Source organism: Notamacropus eugenii, chromosome 2 (assembly GCF_028372415.1).
Source record: "Notamacropus eugenii isolate mMacEug1 chromosome 2, mMacEug1.pri_v2, whole genome shotgun sequence".
Lineage (NCBI taxonomy): Eukaryota > Metazoa > Chordata > Mammalia > Diprotodontia > Macropodidae > Notamacropus > Notamacropus eugenii.
The window spans coordinates 440,814,505-440,837,908 of NC_092873.1; the positions used below are offsets into that span (position 1 = coordinate 440,814,505).

General features: G+C 39.6%; 1 protein-coding gene across 3 annotated transcripts in view; it reads right to left on the reverse strand.

Moving 5' to 3' along the window:
* Positions 1-9,633, reverse strand: part of NR5A2 (nuclear receptor subfamily 5 group A member 2) — a 178,948-nt gene extending 169,315 nt beyond the window's left edge. Inside the window, exon 1 of one of the 3 annotated variants that reach the window (XM_072648279.1) lies at positions 9,329-9,633. In XM_072648279.1, the coding sequence (XP_072504380.1) occupies positions 9,329-9,392 (64 nt within the window). In that variant the 5' untranslated portion in view covers positions 9,393-9,633. Of the gene's footprint in view, positions 1-879; positions 1,351-9,328 lie in introns of those variants that run through there. The other 2 variants (XM_072648277.1, XM_072648278.1) reach the window with 2 other exon arrangements.
* Between the last annotated feature and the right edge of the window lie 13,771 nt (positions 9,634-23,404).

Below are 23,404 nucleotides of genomic sequence, written 5' to 3' on the forward strand. Positions count from 1 at the left end.
GAGATTCCCTTCCCTTCCCGCCTCCACCCCACCCCGAGTCTAATACCCTGAGAAATCCTGCAACTATTTAGCCCCATTGATGTGGACGATTAGACCTAATAGTTGGGGTGGGGTGAGGTGGGGTAGGGTGGAGGACGCCAAGCCGGAGCACTAAATCCGTGCCGACACAGAAAGGTGGAAATTATGGAGGGATGACCAGTTCAAGTTTCACAAAAACTTAAGGCCCCCTCCCCCTTCTAGGAGTAGGGTGCGAACAGACACCAGGCAGCTTCCCACTGGAGTTGGAGTTGGCAAAACTCCTCCCCAACTCTGAGGGTGACTGCGCTCTGGTTTCTAGGGATAACTTAATTCGGAGCTCCTCAAAGCCCTGTCCTGGAAGAAACTCTTCGAGGAAGCTCCAATTTAATTACCATCTCACTCCCATTTTTTCTAGGCCTCTCTGCCAACTTGTAGCAAAGTCCTCCCCCCACTCCCTTCCGCCCATCCTCCCTCCTTACAATCAAGACTTCTCTCCTGAGTTCACCCGTCTTGGTTCTGACTTTGTCTTGAATGTCTTGATTGACGGTTCCAATTATAAAAGATGATGGCTTAGGGAGGCTCCCTTAGCCTTGATTAGCCCTAAGAGCACGGTCCTAGAATATTTTATCCATCCACGGGGCTCCAATGGATGTGTGTTATTCCATTAATACTAAAGGCAGGGAAGCCGAGGAGACCTGTTTTCTCCCCCCCCCCCCCCCAAGTATACACTTGCATTGCCTCATTCCCTCTCACCCACTTTCCCATTTCTTCTCTAACAGTCCCTTCCCTCATTCTCCCCCTTCCCCTCCACACCCCCCCCCCCCCCCCCCCCAGCTTTCCCTCCCCAATTATGTCTCCAACCTTTCACTTCCTCAGCGCCACACTGCGGAGAGGTCATTGAGAACAGCCGGTACTTGACATGACAAGTGAAGGGTCGCGCAGCCCTTAGGACTTTTAACCTGGTGCAGACTGGACAGGGTATTGAAACGTCAAGATTTTAAAGAGTGATTCTAGTTTCCCGTTTTCTACTGCGCAATCGGTGCTTTACAGGCTCTATAAGTTTCTCCGGGCTTTCAGCTCGGCTTGAGCGCTGCGAAGAAAGGTAGACGAAACCCGGGCTCACGTTCCCTGGGAAAGCTAACGCTGATTCTTGCTTAATTAGAAAGTTCCAACTTTTGTCCCAGGAAACTTATTTTCTATGGGCTCATCGTACAGCTTCTACTCTCTCCTCCTCTCTCTTACTCGCCAGTTGTGGCCAATTGGAACTATTAGAAAAACCCGGAGAGTTCATTCTTTCTGGCAAACCATGTATCTGGTGTCTGCTCAACTTTCACAGCGCTAGGAGCAGCAGAGACTTTATAAACATTAGCACACAACGAGACCGCACAAGTCCGGGGCTGGGAGTGCAGAAAGCTTAGCGATCGTTTCTAGTTTCCTCTACCCCACTAACCTCTCGCCTCCAGCTTCCTCTTAGCTTTGGGTCCCAGTAAGGTACGTATCTGAAAGCTTTCAATAAAGAACTCCAAAGTATTCTTGACTTCTTTTGGAAAATGTAGATGTCAATACACAACAACCCAAGTTTCTCATAAAGAAAACTCTTGGAAAACCTTAAGGACACTACATAAAAGTGTTATGATGACTGTCACCAACATTTCCCTTGAACTGTTCCCTAATCACCTTCCCTGTCGCACTGCTTTTCCTGTCCTTGTTTCAGGGAGGGGGTTTACATTTCAGTACTACTGTACATTTTTGCTAAACAGCGTTTGCAATCCCAGGGGCTTCTGAAAGAAAGTCTCTTCAGTCAACTTGAGCACATTTCCCTTCCTTTTCTGAGAAAACAAATTGCACCTCTCTTTGTAAATAGTCATATTTCCTTAAGAGCCCAGTGTCAGAGGGCACAAGTTGTGATCCTAAGTTGTTGGAATAAGTGTTTTTTATACTAAATCTATAACGTACAGTTAACAATTTAAAATTTTTCTATGACTAATGGAAATGGTTAGTTGGGCACTTTAGGCAAAACCAAACAAAACCAAACCTAAACCACACCCACAACCACACCCACCCCAAAACGGTCCTGCCATTTTTGGGTTATCTTGGTGTCAATCATCCTAATTGCCAGACACACATCTATTTTTGGGGGAATTACTGCATTTTCCCTTTTCTTTTGCTGGTGTAGACCCACAGTTCAAGTTCTAGGACAGTGTACCCACTTTCTCCATCGGTGTATTTTGCAGAGGGCTTTGAGACCTAGGCCTCTCTTGCTAAGTCTTGCAAAATACTTTGGGGGTGGTGGAAAGAAATGGGCTTCTAGAGGTAGCACAATTTCTCCTCTTTACTGTAATTGTAAATGGGTGTGTGAATTATTTTCAATCAAAAGTAAGAGTGACTAGGCTTATGTGTCTTCCAATCCATCTACAACCAACCACAGAACACTTGGTTACATTTTGCGCAACCAAAAGTGAATATTATCTCAGCGTGAACATTGTGCAATCAGAGAGGGTACTAGGAGCTGTGAAGTTGCTGAGGAAAAATACATACATACATACAACATATATGTATGCATGTATATATGTATGTGTATGTGTGTATACACAAACAATTCCAAAGAGCTCAAATATATATACATACCTACATATATATTCCAAAAAGCTCAAATATATATCTATATATATAGTGTGTGTATGTGTATATATATATATATATATATATATATATATATATATATATATATATATATATATATACAATTAAATGGTATCTATCTCTATACCATTAATTGGATAAAATATACTTCCTGTAATCACGAAGGACAGTAACCAAGCCTTAACACTGTGCTTCCTATCTCTTGTTAGATGTGTAGACTCACCTAGATTGGGAAATCATGGAGGGCTTGGCAACTCAAGCTTCTTCTGTTTCCCACCCATTGAACCTAGCACACAGTAGACATTCAATAAAGGATTGGAGACTGAAGATATACTCTGAAGGTTTCCATTTCCATCAAGACCTAAGACCAGGGATTGCCTCCACTTGGTGCTGATGTAGGACCAACCAAGCCCATCTTCGTTAATGGAAGAAAATGATAAAGACCTATTGGAGCTGGGGTGGTAGAGAACTGCAACTTACTTTTAGAAATTAGATGTTGCTCAGATTAGCTGCTAAAGTTGCCTCTAACTGAAGTCACTACTATGTAAGACTTTTAAAGAGGGGTCCCAACTGCCTGTTCCATCACCCCTTTAAACTTCCTCTTGTTGAAAGAAAAAAAATCTATCTTTTTTTTTTTTTGGCATTATGTTCTGGGTTCTGTCATTTTAATAATGAGAATGTAGGTGATCAACTGTTGTAAAGTCTAGAAGAATTCACTGGTTTTCTCAATAATTTCTTCCCTCACATCACTTGCACAAGGCTTTTTATGATTCCCTGTCTGCTGATCTTTCCAGCAGAATTCTCATTCACAGTAAGGTTATTTGTAGTCAGATTCTAAAAGGTTGGGTGTGTGAGTTGGTACATGTTGAGCCTGTAGAAGATGGATCATACACAGATCTTGAGTTAGCAAAGTGGGATCTAAATGAATGATTTACAAAGCCTTAGCCTGGGCATGGAATCAGCTCCTTTCCATTCTGCAGGCAAAAACAGCATGGACATGCACACACATACATACATGCATACATACATATATACACACACAGGCATATTTGCTTGTTTTGTTGTAAAATTATCCCCTTTCACAGCTTCCCCCACCCCGTGTTCCATCCCTATCTTCTCCCACTCTTCTTTCCATCCCCCATCCTGCCCAGCAATTGATGTCCTTATGACGACCTCCTTCATCTTCCCCTTTCCTCCCCTCCCTTTCTAATCCCTCTCCAGCTCCCTTTTCTTAAACTCAGTAGCTCATTTTGAGTGATTCTGCTGCCATCTGCGCTCCACAGAAGCTTTTGTAACAATTAGATGCCTCGCCTTTCGTCCCAGTCCCTTTCAGCACCCTGTCTGTCTGTCAGTCTCGTTCCTTCTGCTGGTTGTCATTGGAGACCACACAGCTTGCAGTATCTTAACGTTCATCCTTCTATTCCACCAGCCTTGTGAATATATCTAGAGAAACCTAGCACTAAGAGGCAAGCATTGCCTTTACAACACATTTCCCTTAGTAAGAATGGCTAGTTCTTTGCGAGGCCAGGTAATGGAGATCTAGCGTCCTTCTTCTCACTACTTTTCCCTTTCTCCCCCTTTCTTCCTTCGCTTTGACCTCACGATCCTCGGGAAGAGTGTCAGTTATCCAGCTAACTATAGCAGGAGAAACCAAAACAGCACTTCTAAAGATCATACCGAAGCCTCATATTCTTGTACCTGCACGTGCACGCCATGTCATGCCTAGGCTCACTAGTTCTCCCCTCCTCTCCTGAAGAGGGGGCGTGGGTGGAGCAATCAACTTTCCCTACCTTAAACACCAGCAAAAGCTCTCAGGAAACACTTATTAGGAGAACTAAAGGGAAGTTCAAAACTATTACTTGGGGAGGGAGAGGGAGAGTTATCAATACTCAACTGGTAATCATTCGGGGATAATTCCAAAAGCAACCTTTCAATGAGACGCGGATCCTTCCTTGAGTTGTGATACTCAAAACACTGAACATGACTATTCTCAGAACGTCTCCACTACGTTTCCAATCGAAACTGCTGCCTGAATTGTCATTTGTAGTTGAAACTCCCCTCCCCCGCCCTCTTCCCTCCTCCCCTCTCCCGGCTCGGTCTATCTGTCTTTATCACAGTGACTCAGTCATCCTTCTTGTCATTCTGTCAATTTGTGCCTCTCTTCCCTTGCTTCCCAAAACAGTTCAAAAAAAAAAAAAAAAAAAGAGAAAGGCTCCCAACACAAGCTTTTAGAGCTATTGTTTGATAAAGCAATCTTGTATTCCTTCCCCTCCCTCAGTTTCTCTAGTTAATAGTGGACATACTCTGTTTTCCACCCGTTTCTCCTCAAGCCCAAATGTCCCTATCTCTAGAGATTCTCGGAAGAGTGGAACAGAGTTTCTAAACAAAGCTCAACCAATAAGGGTACGGGGGTAGTCAAATAATAGCGAGATAGGTGTCCTGAGTTGGACTCAGAGGGTTGTAGAAAAAGAAAAGAGAGATTCCAGACTCCTCCGCTCCAAGCTGAAGAAAGTAGCAACTATGGACTTGGGGGAAGGAGTGGAACTCGTGTGTGTGTGTGTGTGTGTGTGTGTGTGTGCGCGCGCGCGCGTGTGTTTTACATCCCATCTCTTCCAGCAGCTCTGCTCATATTCAGGGAAAATCACAGTTAGTTCCAGACATTGCCTGAGAGGACAGATCAAGCAAAGGAGAAACAAACTGGATACAGAGCAACTTTCTTGTTTCTCCCTCTCTTGTGGTCCTGAAGTACACGATACTCTGCCCCTTCCTCCCACCCCCCTCTCCAGTGCTTTTTCTTAAGTAAGTTTTTTTTTTAAATAAACAATACATTACAATCAGTAATTTGCTGTTTCCCCCAAAGGAATGTGGAGAGGTTAGCGCAGGCCAGGGAGGAAAGGGGCAGAGGAAGAGAGAGAGAGGGAGGAAAGGGAGAGGGAGAGGAAGAGGGAGAGAATAAACTGTTAACTTGGTCTCCTTTGCTGAGATGCAAGATGCAGGATGCAGCTGTCTCACAATGCAACCAACGCCACCCTTGGGTAACCGGCATTCTTAGCTGTTGTAGAAAAGACTCTAGGCCCAGGTTAGGGTGACCGCTTTCATATCTCACTTTGACTGACTGACATGTTCTTTCAAAGACCAAGATATTCACAGACACAGTTTGATAAACTTTTTCTTGGCACTGGATTCTAGTAAGATGCTTTTGAACTGTGTATGGGAGCATGTTTGGGGGAAAGGTACAGAGAACTAACATTAAATGTGAAGTGCAACACATTCTTTACATTACACATTCATATGTAATTGAGTATAAATAAATGCATGTCAGAGAATGCATGGTGTTCTGTGGAATACACTTTTTACAAAATATTTAATGTGATATATACCTAAAATAGAATGTATAGCCCATATTGAGCTTTACAGAAATACTCAATTGACTACACATTCCCTGATAAATATTGAGACACCTGCACATACATTAATTGGCTAAAGAATGCTTGCTGAATCATAGAAAAGACTCTTAGGTCTCCTGACAAATCAGCTTCAGGCTGATAGTATTCCCAGAGAATCATGGAATATTAGAACTGGAAGGCACTGTAGAGGTCATCCACTCCAGAATATTCATTTTACAAAGGGGGAAACAGATCCCAGAGAGCGGAAGCAACTTCGTCTAGTTAGTGACAGAGTTGGGATGACAACCATGGTTTCCTGTCTCTCAGCCTATGTTCTTCAGCCAGGTGGAAGGAGTTTACTTAGCACATATACTTTCCAATTCTAACCCTACCTTCTTTCACTCCCATTAATGTCTTTAGAGGACACTCCTCCAGGTTATCCCTGTGCATAAATATCTAACCACACATGGTTACATATCTATACATTTAAATCCATATCTGAGTGTCTGTAATATCTGTGGCATAAGCTTGGAGTACAAAGCCTTGGACAGTGGTCCAGGTCTCATCACCTTGCCCCCGACACTTCTTTGGATTTTGCTTGTGCTCTAAGCAACTTGGGCAAACTTTCTGAAAGTTGCATAAGTATGTTTTTGGAACCAGACGGCCATAGGCATTTAAGTAAAGGGACTTAATTCCCCCCCCTTTTTTGAAAGGGAATGCTCTATATTTTTTACCGTCTGACTTTCTGCCTTCTCCTCTAAAGGCTGTCAGCTCAGATCAGCCTAGAGCCTTCCGTATAGAACTTCAGTTTGACATAGTACACTGCTGGACACATAGTAGGTCTTGCACATAGTAGGTACTTAATAAATGCTTGTTGATTTGCTGACTTGGCTGCAAACCAGATGCCACTAGAGGTCTTTGGGTCAAATAGGATCATAACCCAGTATGACTGCAATGGGAGTAGAGTGGGGGAGGAGGTGTGAGCGCTCCGAGAAGGAATGGGACCCCAAAAGAGGCCCCTGGTTCCGGGGAGCCAGCTGTGGAATTCTATTTCCCACCTAGCTCTGGCGCCAGGAAGTGCTGGGACAGGTTTAAGGTGTCAGAGTGTCAGTGAGAATGGGCACTGACTGGGGCGATGAGTGAGCACTGACGTCTGAGCTCAGTCAGGATAAGTCCCAGGGGCACAACCAGCTTGAGAGGCCTGAGACTCAACCTCTCTTCTCCCTAGATCCTTTGATGGAGGAGGAAGCAGCGGCACTGGATCCTGGGCCAAGAGATCCTTAGCCTTTTAGCCTGGGAGAAAGCTTTCATTTCTGAAGGGGCTTGGAAAGTCACTTGGAGCAGTCTGTGTAAACATCTCTGTCTTTATCTATGTTTTTACCTCTGCCTCTATATGTCTCTGTTTCTTAGTGAGGGGGATACAGGGGAGGGTTGGGGGGAAGTGATGTTCTCCATAGGCCTCAGAGAGAAAGAAAAAAGCATCAATTTTCCTCCCTCTACTTCTTCCTCCATCACGCCTCTCCTATCCCACAAACTTCTCCAAATCAGGTCAATGATCATTTTGTTTTCTCCTCCTTCAGCTAGAAAACAGGCTAAGAGCTCATCAAAGAAAAGCAGCACATGGGAGCAGCTTAATGTCTCTGGTTCTGCCCTCCTTCCCTCCTGCTCCCAGACTTAGGATTTGAGGGAACAAATCACTACCGTTCACTGACATGACTTTCTGAAGAATGAGATATGAATGAGTTGGTACAGGTACATTAAGAGTACCTGTGCATTGGGAGTGTGGGGAGAGCAGGGAAAGTTGTCTTTGGATCCCTTGGGATCTGCTGGTCAAATATATTCATAATATAGAGGCCTATTTTCCCCTATTGATGGCTCCTCTTTCTACTACTGTCCCTTAGCTGGAGCGCCATAAAAGTTTTAATTGTTATTGCTCCAAGCAGCATGGTTCAGGCACAGTCCTGAGGCTATGCTCATTCCCGTGACCTAAACAGGAGTTAGAGACATGGTCTAAGTGCACTGGAGCTCTCTTTGGACCCCATGCCAAAGTTTTTTCTCCCAATGATTCAAAAGCTCTAAGTGGAATAAATGGCTGGAGCAGGATCCAGATGGAAGAAACTCTATACTACAGGAAAGTTTTGTCTGGTGAAAAGGAGTAATGTTCTGTGTCTTTTTCAGCTCCCTTCTCCACATATTTGTCTTTTTCTCCTCCTCTCCCTCTTTTCCTTCTTTTCTTCCTCCCTCCCTCCCTTCCTTCGTTCTTTCCTCCCTTCCTTCCACAAATCCATCAAGCCTGTGTTGCACTGTGTGTGCCTGTTCTGGCTTTTCTCCGGAAGAGAGCACATTTTTTTGTAACCATTTCCTCAATTGGTATGTTTTAGGGCATTGTTAACTCTTAAAAAATCAGAGCACTCTGGATTCAGCTTGATATAGTAAGAGGAAAGGGATAAAAAGAAGACTAATTTCCCTTCTTGTTACTTAAAGAACTCAGAATTTGTGAAGTACATGACAAGTGACAAAACTTCAGAGAAATACCAATCTGAAAGTCCAGGATGGTACAGCGTATGCAGCTAGAATGGAACACTCATCCTAGAATTCATGTTCAAAAGTCAGGGAAGAACAGACAATATGCCAATCAATCCAGCCTCCAAATAACTTCCTCTTAGTTCTGTAATTGTGAGGCTAACTTGCCTTAAATAATGTATCTGTGACTGTTCATTTTTCACATTCAGCTAAGTCTAGGTTGAACAGGGCTACATATTTCTAAGACACAAATACACTAAAAGCTTCCATCAAGGTATCAGAATGCCATCACAGAAGAAATCCTGCAAAGTTTGTAAGAGTTATTTGAAAAAACAAACAAACAAACAACAAGTTACACTTGACTGTGATACTCACTCCAAACAGCTAGTCTCAAACATCTGCCTCTTTTCAAACTTAGTATTTACTAAAACAATTTTTGAATGACAATAATATGAGTGGCAATGATATGCTATGAATTATATTTTCCAGCTACTTTAGGCTAGTACATAAGACAGATGAAAAACTTTACTTATTCTGGATATAGGGAAAGAATTTTCATCTATTGAAATAGTTCATTTATTTCTTTAAAATTCAGGTGATACACACGTGCATCTACATGCTTGTTAACTCCAGAAAGTTCAGCTTTGTAGAAAAAAGAACCAAAGTGAAAAGCAATGATTTGCAGAGGTGAATCATTTGATAAGATTTCATTACATTAAAGCAGATAGATCTTAACAAGTGGAGCAACTTGTACTTACTTATAGGTGTTAGTCCATGCTTTACCGATTCCTGGATGCAGTCACTGTCAGGACTAGAAGACATTCTTATGTATACTTATAGGTCACTCTTGGACTTAAAGCATATACCATTGAGGAAGACAAAGGTGAAACTTGTCAAATTTTCTGGCCTCAGGGAAGATACCACAGACTACAGTAACCTTCAGTGAAAGTTAACCAAAAAAAACCATACACACACATACGTACACATAAAAAAAAAAGTCCGAGAATTCAGAAAGTAACAAGCAGGTCTTTCACTGGACTCTGTACTTTTTTCCAACATTAGTGACCTGCTGTAAACCATGTATCCAGTTTCATGATGGTCTCTAATCAGAGGAATTGAAACTTGTGATAGGCTTGGCCCAATCACGTGACTTTGCGCAGGTTGATAAGAGGGCCCTGTTATAAAGTGACAGCAGAAGAGATAAGAACTCTTGGCAGATAAAGGCAAAGAAATAATTAACTCGGAAGGGGAGAGGTGCTATACAGCAGAGAGTGAAAAGTTGTAAAACTGTGGGGTCAGAGGATCATACTTGGTGGACAAAACTCCATCCCAACTTAAATTTAGTAACTATAAATTTAGGCTTGTGACATGTCCCCTGGATGTCATCACTGCTTTGCATAGAGGAGAGCAGACATGACTGTAGTGTCTTCTGCAAATATACTCTAGAAGATAACACTGGCTGACGTTAATTCCTTTAGAGATGATTGTGAATATGATTGACATTTTGAATCACTAGGAGTAAGATTTGTCAGTCTATGGTTATTTCTTTATTCAGTTTTGGCTGACCAGACTTTTTTATTGCACCTACTCATTAGACAGAGGGCTAACCCTACCTTGTTTGTAAGTTGGTCAATTGGTTAAGAGGGCAACCTATTTTTCCCCCCAATAAAGTAAAACTTTTACTTTGAGGTTAAGTATTGCTATGCTGGGAAAATCATGTATATGGAATGCCTTTTACATGATTTTAAAAATTATTTTTCCTGGCTGGGATCATTGAACAACAAGCTTGATGGCTTTTTACTGATCTAAATCATTGAGAGAGAATTGCTGAAAGGACCAACGGTGGTTTTTACTTCTTTATGTTTCCCAAGTCTGATTTTTATGTATGCATTGAATAGCCATGTTGTTCCTCAAAATCATAAATCTGAATGTCATTAAAGAAATAAATGCTTTTCCCAAAATTATGGTGTAATTAGTAGTTTTCCAGAGAAGGGCAAAACTGTGGAAATGATCTTTTCCAATCTTCTTATTTTGTAGATGAGGGAGGGGGCTAAGGACTTTGGAAGTGTGTTGACTTGCTAAGATCACAGAGCTAACTTTAGTAATTCACATTTATATACATCAGGCTCCCAGACCAGAACTTATTCATATCTATCAAATTACCTATTGAAGGTGAGGAGGGAGTAGTCCTTACTAGCCCTGGGAATAGCAGCAGATTCCTAGTCACACAAAGTATTGTCTAGTTGGGCTGTCCATACTCTTCCTTTGCTCATAGTGTTCATAGGACAAAGAAGTGGTATCCTCTAACTAACCTACGGGTAACCTATTCCCATTAGCAGATGCCTAGTTTGCTATTGTGACCTCACTTATTAACAAAAACTTTTCTGATAAAAAGGATCCTGGGGTTAGATAATGGTGGGAAAATATAACCTTTAGCAGCTTAAATTTCAGAAAGATCAAGTCCCCCAGAATGACTTGCAAAGACTCTTGGTTTTTGAGATATGATTTAGCTGTAGGTCCTAGCAGATCAGCCTTGGCTGATCTGCTAAGTAAAGTCTCAAATTCTGATACTTTATTGTTAATATTGCTTCGTGTCATGGTCTCCAAGACAAACAATGATACCTTGATATTGAGGTGAAGGATGTAGTAGAATGTTTTGGAGTACGCATTCTAGTCCACCACTCACTGAGCTTACTTGCATGTGAAAGTGAGGGATCCCTCTCATCCTACTCTGAGGTACTGGCAGCTCTTGAATGGCCAGTGGTCCTTGTACTAAGGTCAAGTCAACAAGCATTTATGAAGCACATACTATGTTTCAGGAACTGTGCTAAGCACTAGGAGTACAGAAGAAGTAAAAACAATAAAACGCCCCAGAAAATGAACACATTGCCTACTCTTGAGGAGTTCAGAGTCTGATTGGGGAAACAGTATGAAAATAATTATGTATAAGCAAGATATATATATATATATATGTATATATATCATGCATACATATATATATACATACACATACATACATACATGCTCACACACACATATATAGGATAAATGGAGATAATCAACAGAGGAGGTTGGGAAAGACTTCTTGTAGAAGGTGGGTCTCCATTTATTATATCCAATGGCTTTACACTTTGTCTTTATATCCCATATTTCATCAGGCAGTCTAAAATAATTTTGGGTGCAGTCCAAATCATTTTTACAAATGATAGTGAAGGAGCATAAGGAGCAGAAGTAGCCTGGGAAATAATCCATGTGTACTTTAAGTAAGATATGAGAATTGTCATGTTCCCCCATGCCCCACCCTCTAAGCTATTGTCTACTAGAGGTTGTAGGCCTTCATTAGGACACATGAGACTTGAGATTATCTAGTGAGATATTATTTGTATAATGCTTCGAAAACCTGAAAGCATTATATAAATGCTTGCTGTTATGAATTGTTTTTCAGTTGTGTTTGTTTCTTTGTGATACCATTGGGTTTTCTTGGCAAAGATACTGGAGTGGTTTGCCATTTCCTTCTCATGATCCTTTTTCAGATGAGGAAACTGAGGCAAACAATTTTAAGTAACTTGCCCAGGGTCACATAGCTAGTAAGTGTCTAAGGGCAGATTTGAACTCATGAAGTCATGAGTCTTTCTGGTTCCAAGTCCAGTGATCTATCTAATTGCCCTGTATAAAGGCTAGTTAGTATCATTATCATCATCAAAATCATCATCATTATTGATATTATAAAATAAATGGCTTTGCATCATGGAGATTAGGACTTTCTGGAATAAAGACACATGTACATATAAGATGTACTACTTTAGAATGTTCCTTGTTCCCCCTCTCCTGAATATTACGCCCTAATTCACTATCTTTGTTATAATCCCTAGTCCTGGCTCTGTTGAACACAGAACCACACAATCAGAGGAAGAGAAAATATATTCCAGAAATCAGGTGTTAGGAGTCATAAATGGTTTTTATTTTTTTTTAATTTTTTTAGTTTTTTAACTTTTAACTAGAGAATGCAGGGCATATTTTAAGTGACTGAGACAAGAGATAGAATGATATTACTTATACCATGCCTGGTTGGCTCCTAATGCACAGGAACAACAATTGTATTCCCTTCCCCCATCTCCTGCCCCCCTCTCCTGAAGCCCTGGAAAACCTGTTATGTTACGACTCACCTAGTGCAGTATTTTTGTGAGCTGTTCACTTTTTTGCCTTGTTAAAGTTGTGAAGACATCAGTCTGGGCATCCCCTAGCTGACTGCCAGATGCTTAGCTTCTTACAGTGATTTGCCTTTATCAAGATAAAACCGTGTTAGATAAATAAGACCCTTTAAACCACTGGCAGGACCCTTCGCACTGAAGTATGGGACAGTCCTATGTGCACATTCAGGACATATGGCCTTCCATGGTTTCATTCTGAAGCCAGAAAGGTCACTGCTTAAGGAGACCTTGCTCAGCTAGAAGAGCTTAGACTACCTTCCTCAGTTTGTTAATGAAGGCAATACGATGTAGAACAAAGAGACATCATGATCTCCTCAAGAATAAATTACATCAGACTGAGCTCATTTCCTCTTTTGACAGGATTACTAAATTAGAAGATGAAGAGAATGGGGTGGATATAGTTTATTTAAATTTTAGCAAGTCTTTTGAAAAAATGTCTTTTCCAATTATCTTTTGGAGAAGATGGAGAGATGCGGATTAGACAACAACATAGGCAATGGATTCAGAGTTGGTTGGATGGCTGGACTGTGTGAATACTTGTTAATTGTTCCATTTGGAAGTGTGTTGACTTACCTAAGATCACAGAGCTAACTTTAGTAATTCACTACATCAGACTCCCAGGCCAGAACTTGTTCATATCCACCAAGTTACCTATCAACAGTGAGGAGGAACTATTCTCTACTAGTCCTGGGAATGGTAGCAGTCTGTCTGGCAGGAGGTGTCCAGTGGAGTGTCCCAAGAATCTTCCCCTACCTTGTGCTATTTAACATTTTTTTCAGTGTCTTAGATCATAGGTCAAAGTCACTGAAAAAAATGCTAAATTTGCAATGAAGGGATAGTTACTACGTGGGAGGATAGAGTAAGGATCTAAAAAGATTTTTAATAAGTTAGAGTATCTAATAAGATGAAATTCAATAGAGATAAATGTGAAGACTTTATACTTGGGTACAAACAATCAATTCTACAAATATAAGATGGAGAGAGAACATGGATTATCTGGAGAGTGTTCACAGGAGGTTGACCAGGAGGGTGAAGGATCGTTAGTTCATAAGGCATGAGGACTAGATGGAAGAACTGGACATGATCCTTGTAGAGAAAAGGCTTCAGGAGCACAAGTACTTGAAGGTCTGTCATTCAGAGGAGGGATTAGATTTTTTCTGTTTTTTTTTTTTTTTTTAGTTTCTTAGATTTTTTCTGTTTGGTCTAAAAGGGCAGAACTAGGGGTGGAAATTGCAAAGATGTCAATTGAGATTTGATGCAAAGAAAACAAACCAAAAAACTTTCCAATAATTTGTGCCGTCTGAAAGAAGAATGGGCTGCCTTAGGAGGTGGTCCTTAAGCAAAGGCTAGATGATATCTTGGAAGACACTTGAGTCAGCTGTAGTGGAGGTTCCTTCATGCTTGGGTTAAGCTGGTGAGCTGTTGATGCCCCTTCTAACTCAAATTCTGTGACTCGGTAACCTTGGCTTAGGAGTCAGGGAACCTAGACCATAGTCCTAACTTGTGCTTTCTTTGTGACTTTGGACAAGTCATTCAAATCCTCTGAGTCTCGCATTTCCCTTTTGCAAAATGAAATGGCCTGATGGCTCCTTTGGCCCCTTCCAGTTCTAGAGTGCTAAGGACTTCCTCCATCATATACATTATATATCTATTATATATTATATATCATATATATAGAGAGATATAGAGAGAGAAAGAGAGAGAGAGAGAGCATTTAAAGGGAGTGGGACAGTTAAGAAAGTCAAGTATGTCAAGGATGCAAATAAATGCAATATGAAGTAAGTTGTGATGAGGAACAAAGGAAAGATCTGGAAATCTAGTCAGTGTGTAACAGAAAAATCTGAGAAGAAAGAGAACAAGCTCAGCTGGGTGGGGGTGGGGTAGAAGAAGGAATCAGGAAGTCTCTGTGGAGGTGGCACTTCATGGAATCATAGACCTATACAGTTGGAAGAGGCCAGAGAGATCGTGAAGTCAGTTTTTTCATTTTGCAAAGGTGAAGCTCAGGCTCAGAAGGTTTAAGTGACTTGTCTAAGGTCACATTGCAAGTTAATTGGCAGAATTGAGACTAGAGTCTAGCTAGGTTCCCTGACTCCTTTTTGAAATACATCAAGGGCACTATTTATCTATCTACCTCTCTCTCTCTCTCTCTCGCTCTCTCTCTCTATCTGTATGTGTGTATGTATATATATGCATGTATAAGTATATATGTATATGTGTATATACACACATATGTATGAGTGTGTAGGGGTATATGTACATGTAGGTATACACATACTTGTATACATACATTTTTGTTTATATCCCCAGTTTAATAAGTACTTGTTGATCTCCTTGATGATTATGGATTTTGCCACCCAGAAAGTCCATTGGTTTTTTAAGTGTGACTTATAATTCGATCTTTCTCCTCCCCACTCTTTTTCCTTATTTTATTTCCCTGAGTTAAAGTTACTTGACCACTTAAAATATGTTGTCTTAGAGAATATAACTTAATAAACAGTGTCATACTTTAAGCACACATGATTTTTAATTTGAATGCTAGGAGATTTACTATTAATAGCTAATATTTATATAGGCCTTTAAGATTTACAAAGCACTTTTTTGTATATTATCTCATCTGACCTTCACAAAAACCCTATGAAATAAGTGCTGTTATTATTCTATTTCAGAGATTAGGAAACAGGCTGAGAGGCTAAGTCATTTGTCAAGGGTGGTACAATTAGGAAGTAACTGATTCAGCCCATGACTTCTCCATACTTTAGGAGGTGACTTAATGGGATGCAAGAGTTAAAAAGAAAAAAAAAGGTGACCAAGATTGTTGTGAGAAGCCTCTGTGGCCTTAGGTCAGTCCTCAGATGACAGACACATGTAATCTCTTATTTGGTAGATATTTGAAACCCTTCCAATTTGATGGCACTTGCCAGAACTTCTATTTTACTGGCAGAACCCAAAGTCACTTTTATGCTATGACAAAGTATTTAAGACTCTAAGCATGTTTACAAGAAACATTTAAAACTTATATAAAACTACAAGCATGATACATTTACTACTATGTAAATGATTATGGATAAGCCAACATGGGTTGGATTGCATCCATACTTGTAAAAATGAAAAAGCTAAGAAACTTGAAGGGACAATCTTGTAGGCTGGTTCAATTACAGATGGACTTTGCTTTATGAAATAGACAAAAATGTGAAAAGTTGCTTTTATTTATTTGACAAGGCAGATCTAACGTTGAGATGAGTCTCTTAACCCAGAGGAGGACTTTTTTTTTCTGTAAAGCAAAAATTCTTCATGCAATATGAATTAGTTTTATCTCTAAGTTTACATTTTTGTCTTTGGTGTTTCCCGTGTGTGTGTGTGTGTGTGTGTGTGTGTGTGTATGTGTGTGTGTGTGTGTGTGTGTGTGTGTGTGTGTGTGTGTGTGTGTGTGTGTGTGTGTGTGTGTGTAGGGGCTATGGTATGATGAATCCCAAATTAGATTAATAATAGGTGCTTTCTTCCCTTGAAAATATTCTTTCTGAATTCTATGAAAGGGTTGGAAAATAGAAAATGTAGCAAATTTTTTCTGTGGCTAGAAACTTTTCTCTGTCTCATCATGGTCAGTATCACAGCTCCATTGGTCTCTTGTTTGGAACATGTAAAAGAATTCTCAGAACATGTGGGAGAGAGATGCAAACTATATACATCCATGATTTGGACTGCCAGTCTGGCTTGTCATTGTTTCTTTGAAACAAGTGTCAAGATTATTTTAAAACTCACCTCCCTCCCCTTTGGATACATTGTCATCTGCCTGAAAGACTGATCACTGGACAAACAGCATTTTATTCATTTTCTTCAGGGCGCCATGACTGGAACACTCAAGGACATTTGGTAACATCCTAGCAAAGTCAGTTTCTCCAGATGGACAGGTTTAGGACTGAGGTATGGTATTACCCAAACAAATATTGTGCTCCAGGTCAAACAGCCAAGAGTAAAGACAGTACAACAAAATGAACAACAAATAAACAAAAAGACTTGATGCTTTTATTGTGATTGCTTGGATTCTTATAACCTTGATTCTGTTAGTTCAGAGGTTCAAGCAGAGTTCTGATGAGGCCAAGGTCATGATTCTGATCCATGCAGAGGTAAGCTTTGAATAGAGAAATCTTCTATTTGTCTCAGTTTCCTGGAACGTTCTCTAGCCTTGGTAAGTTTTCATAATGTGTGCCATTGGTTAGAAGGAGCGACCAGTTGAAGTCCATTTATTTTACAGTTATTAAAGAATAATTGGAAATCACTGAATTTTAGTATCAAGGAATTTTCTGAATTGTGGTTTGGGAGCCTAGAATTTAAAATGTAAGCCATTACTTACTTTGTTTGAATTTTAGTTGGTGTTCCAGAAAAGCAGTTATTCCTAAAGAAAACACTGAAAAAGGTATTGAAATCATATTCAGGGAAGATCTAGTTTCAAATCCTGTTCTGGACCCTTACTGGTTTTATGATCCTGTTTACTTGGTCATCACCATCTCGGAACTTCTGTACCTTGAAATCTACAAACTGCTAATAATAATTCACACAGTCCAACCTCAAAGGGTTTTTGTGATAAATACATGGGATAATGTATGCAAAGCATGTTTTGTAAAATTGGAAAGCTATTTAAATGAATAAATGATAAAGCATTTATTAACCACTTAGTGTATGTAAAGCACTGTGTTGAGCACTGGGGATACAAACAGAAAAATTAAGGCAGTGTCTGCTCTCAAGGAGGTCACTGAGACAACATATGGAAAGTCTTTACTGAAAGTAGAAATAGATAGAAAAGTCCCATGGTCTTTAGGTTGCAGAAGCAGATGGTAATGCATCTTCTTTACTGTCATTTTCACTGATAAAATCTTATCCAATTATGATGTTCAGCCATTTGATAGTTCTAAGGACTTTGGTAGTAAGAACTTCCTTTTTTGGATTTCAGTAGTTGTAGTTGTCAGGTATATTCCATTTTTTGTCACCCTCTAAGGGATCACCAGACCTAATGTGGCATTAAAAGATGATGACACTGATACCCCTTTAAACTAAAAGCATGCATTTTATTGATTTCCTGGTATCCCATTTTATACAGAATTCAATATACATAACCTTATTGAAAAATAGTTTAATGTATTAAAATCAAATTACAAGCTAATTTTTCATTTGGGGTTATATGTTTCTATAAATATATATTCAGAGAAGCAACAGGGCTAATACAGGGGAAGGGGACTTGCAGATAGGAGGCCCAGGTTTTAGTCCTGATTTTGTTCTTTACCATATCATTTCAGGCAAATCTTTTAACCTCTATGAGCCTCAGTTTCTTTATCTGTAAAATGAAGTTACTAATACACTATTACTTCATAGGATTGTTATGGGCAGTATTTTATAAATGCATATTCATTTAAATTATATGTACATTGGTTGGTTGTTGTCCTTCATTCTCGACGAGGACCAAAATGACAACACCATGTTAGAGTCAAGTTATAGTGTGTCTGACTGTGGTTAAGCAGATCAATATGAGGTTAGAACGCTCTGTCATAGGTCAGGCATGAGTCGTCCATGTGAACGTTTGGGGTGGATTCTCTAAATCTGTGCATCTTGGGCTTCTTTTGAGCTACTTCAATTCTCCTTTGCTTCTCTGGTGAGGACACACCATTCTGGACGGTACAGTGCCAGTGTCTCCCATGTCATTCCAGAGTTCTTAGGAGATACCTCGAGAGTGTCCTTGTGTCACTTTTTCTGACCACCATGTGACACTTGCCTTGTATGAATTCTCTGTAAGATATATACATCCATGCATTTATATATATATATATGTGGTGTTTTTCTTCCTTCCTTCCTTCCTTCCTTCCTTCCTTCCTTCCTTCCTTCCTTCCTTCCTTCCTTCCTTCCTTCCTTCCTTCCTTCCTTCTTCCTTCCTTCCTTCCTTCTTCCTTCCTTCCTTCCCTCCTTTCTATGTATCTATCTTGTCCATTATTCCTTTGACTACTACTCTATTTTTTTTCCTTCTGGCATGTTTCTAACATTCTTTTTGTTTCCCCTTTACTCTGGATCCCCCACATACAGATTTAGAACTGGCATGGACTTCAGCAGTCATTTAGTCTAACTCCCTCATTTGACAAATGAAGAAACTGAGTTCCAAAGATGTGAAATGAAAAACTTTGCCAAAATTCTAATATATGGTAAATAGTAGAATCTGGATTAAAACCCAGATTCTCTGACTCTAAACTTGGCAATTTTCCCACTATGCCATGCTGATCCATGAACATATTAATTTGAAAAAAGTTTCAGTGTCCTATAATCTGAGCTGGGTATGGTGGTATATATGCCTGTAATCCCTGGGATTGGGGAGACTAGAGCTAGCAGACCTCTTGACCTTAGGAATTCTGAACTGCAATGACCTGAGTCAATCAGGTATTCACACTAAGTTCAGCATTAATATGGTGAATTCCTAGGATTGGGACACATCAGGATATCTAAGGAGGAGCAAGCTGGCTCAGAAATAAAATAGGTCAAAACTTTGGGCTAATCAGAATAGGACTGAGTGAAAAATAACCCTAATATTTCTAGCCTAGGTTAGATTACAGTCTCACTCTATATCTATGTGCAAATATATGTATATGTATGTATGTATATATACATATAACAATACTTATATATTATAGTTTATATACAATATTATATACTTTATGTATAATATAATGTAATAAATATAGTTTGTTTATCTTTAATTTTTGAAGAGGACCAGTGACATCATGGGTAATGTCTTGACTGGTGAATAAATTGGATTTAAGTGAGGCAGAGTTGCACAAAGTCATCATTTGATGACTCTGTCTTCCAGAGTCATCAAAGTCCAGTGGCAGGACAAACGTCAAGATGACTGGTGATGATGCAGGATGCAGTGGATGGCCTTGGCACCTTTGATGTCTGTTTCAACTGTCTTTATGACCGTTGGAACAAATTGTTCTCATCTACCCATTCTTCCTGAGAAAGTCTTCATGTACTTGGGGTAGAACTTCCCCTAACTCACTGGGTTAGGGTTTGACCTCTGTCAGTTATCCTCAATCTGGTTTAGCCCATCTGCTGAGACAGTTTACCAAGATATGGTCATCGCACATGCTACAACTTTTTAGAGCCACAAGTGAGTAGCTTTTTGAATAAGGTGGACACAATTTTCAAAGATGGATGAGTAACCCTGAAAAAGGCTTTGCAAGACCTCACACCAGTGGTACTATTCCTCCTGGCACACTCCATACACCACATAATATAATATAAATATGGACACAACACACATATAATATATGTACATACAATTTGGAGAGTCCTATGTGTACCCACACACATGAACATATAATCTGAAAGGAGAGTTCCATCTATTTATTTGTGCTTTGGAAAGTATGTATATAAATGTGCACATGAACATATACATACATGTGCACATACATATGAACATATACATATGTGTGCATATTCTAGAAAAAGAGGTCCATGAAATAGCATGTAGGGGAACTAATGTGTTAGTGGTATGAGGGAGGACATATGAAGAAAATATGTGGATATGTCAATACATGTCCCTATCCCTTATTTTTAGTCTTTTCGAGTCTGTTCTCTGCCTGAACTATGTTTAGTCCTGACTACAGATACACAGTAGAAAATCATTCACCTTGAGCTCCAGTTTAGGTGGTTGGAGTCTGGGCGCCCTCTGGAAGGCAGAGGTAGGAGCAGCACCTGTAAATCCCAGTATAACAAGCAACTTGGGGTCAGGATGGAGGTGGCTTCCTACCACTTGTATGAATCTTGTCCAAGGTAGAATGCTTTCAAAATTTCATGTCCATGCCAAACGTGGTACAATGCTGAAATTGTGCCACTGAAAATGGTATCTTCTTGGGTTAGGGAGGGCTTTGGTAGAGTTGAGTAACTTTTTAATCTGCAATGAATTTTTTTAGTTCAGCTGCCATTGCTGTTTCGTGTAGACCTTTAATCACTATTGCTAAATATATCATTTGCCTCTTATTAATATTTATTTTGAAGTTTATTGATATTTTTTCATTAAAATCACGTTTTCTTAAATAGGTAACTGCAAATTGTTTGCTGCATTCTGTGGTGTGATTTTCTTAAGACCATTTTCCTCCTCTTATGGAAGACAGCTTCAGTTTTTTTAATGGAATTAACTGTGCTTCATGAATAGTAGAGAGAAATTTACTTTACAGGAAACTTTTCAGGAGTGGATCTATTTTTGTCAAGTAAGATCCACTTATAGGTATGCATTTAAATAGTCAAGTGTAATATACTTTAGGATCATTTAACTGACTTCATGAGAAGCAGAGAGGGGTAGTAAATAGAGGGTTGGCCTTGAAGTCAGGATACCCTGGATTAAAGTCCTACTTCTGATTATACTTTAAAGACCCTGGGTAAGTCACATGCCTTCAGTGCCCCAGGCAAGATGACAAGATTATCTTTTGCAGAACATTGCATATCTGCTTTGGTGGAGGGAATTTCTCCACTGGGAGCTTTCTACATGAATAAAATCATAGATTCAAGTAAAAAAAGGACATCAGATAACATTTTTTTTTCCACTCTGGAGTAACTATAATGCTTTAATACTTAGGTTCTGGTCAATATTCTTTATGCCAGTTGACATATTTTTAAATGATCTAAGTTCATTTGATCACAAATAAAATACAACATCGGGAAATGATGATGGGAATGAAATGAATGTATGGTTGGGTTAGTGTGATATTGTTGGATTTTCCACACTGGAATTTTGGAAGATATTTACCATTCCCTTCTATTCACTGCTAGCTTAGTCACAAATGCTATTATTGTACATACTATAGAAAGCTTAATATGATTCACATACTTCCTGAAAAAGAGACCATATAATTTAATAGCATTATAAAATGATTTGCTTTTATTCCCTTCCTTTTTCTATATGGTTAATGAAACATATAACAGCACAAAGATTGAATTTCAAGCTATGCCACCTGCTCCTGATCAGACTACAGAAATGGTTAAAGAAAAGTAAAAAAAAAAAAAAGGGGGGACCTATGATAACATCTCTAGGCTGGATCATACACCGGAATCTTTAAAACATTTTTATTTACTGTTTGCCACCTTCTTATTCACTCTTCAACCCAATTTATTGGCATGCCGAAGAAATATTTTATTAATGAGTGACTGGCCTTTTGAAGCTTATCTGAGAGACTAATTTACTAGAAATGGTCACTTAGAACTTGACTTTGTGAGAAAAGAACAGATTATTTTGAAAGAGGAAATGGAGTAACTTTCACATGTGGTACAAATAACAGGTGCTCAGAACTCAGCCTCTGCAGACACGTAACAAGCAATCACAACCCAGTTGAGGAAAGATACACATTCTGCAGGAACAGTGGGTTTACAGTGTTGGGTTTTCCCAGGAAGACTCAGCCTTCATTTGATCAATCTCAGCACTTTCCATTCTAGTTTTCAGTTGTCATACTGCCTACTCCCCATCCTCTAGTCTACCACACACAACAGAGTACACTTACACTCACTCATGCTTATAAGAATATACTTTTATAATGACAAAATACTATCTGTTTACCAATTCCTGAAAGAATTGTAAATGTTTGACAGATGACTAATGACTCCAAGCCATCTTTGCCAAAATCTAAAAGGCATACAATGACATTCTATGAGTGCACATCCCACGATACTGTTCAAGCTCAGTTAATGAGTTACAGCCACTGTAAACTTCCTGAATTCTTCCATGGGACTTGGTAGTCCAAAATATTGGTTAGAAATTACCATTCACATAAAATTAGATTTTAGATCAGCTACCTCCCACATGAGAAGAGCAAGGTAGAATGGATAGAGAACTGGCCTTGGAGTCAGGAAGATCAGAGTTCAAATTCCCCTTGAGACAATAATTGGCTTAGTGACCCTAACCTCAATTGCCCTCAGGTAACTTTCTAAGACTATGAGTTGCACACCAGGTACTAATTTACATTAGTAGAAGGAAAGTCTACCTTTTTTGCAAAATCACGTGTAAAAACTCTTATATTATGTATAGGATATTGATAAGCATGCCAATTATCCACATTTTGGTTTAATGGTCTTTTTCAAAGGCCACGTTCTAGTGATGTGAATTATTGACCTCAAAAGAATCAAAATGGCAGGTTGCCCCATGAGCATTGGGAAGCCATTTGGTGAGCACGAATAGGTTGCCACTTCTTACCTACAATCAGTTAGGTGTATGTGTGAAACAGTGGAAAAGATCATCAAGGCCAATACTAGAGAAGAAAGTGAGCTGGCTGGGCAGCTAGAGTAATGGATGACAGCAGGAGAGCCTGAATATCGCACCTGTGTCTGATGAATTATTAGCAACACTAAGCAGTAGAACACATGCTGAATTTGGAGTCTGGACAGTCTTGGGGTCAGGCCCCATCTATTCTATTTGTATGATCCTAAGTTACTCATTTAATCTCCATGCACAAAACCAAAATGAAACAACAAGAAAAACAATCTTAAATCTTAAACTAAATTAAGATCTTACTTCACAGAAATAATATAAAGAAAAGAGGGACAGGGACTGAAGTTGTGATTTTATGGGAACTCTCAGGTAAGGAAACTCTCTACCAA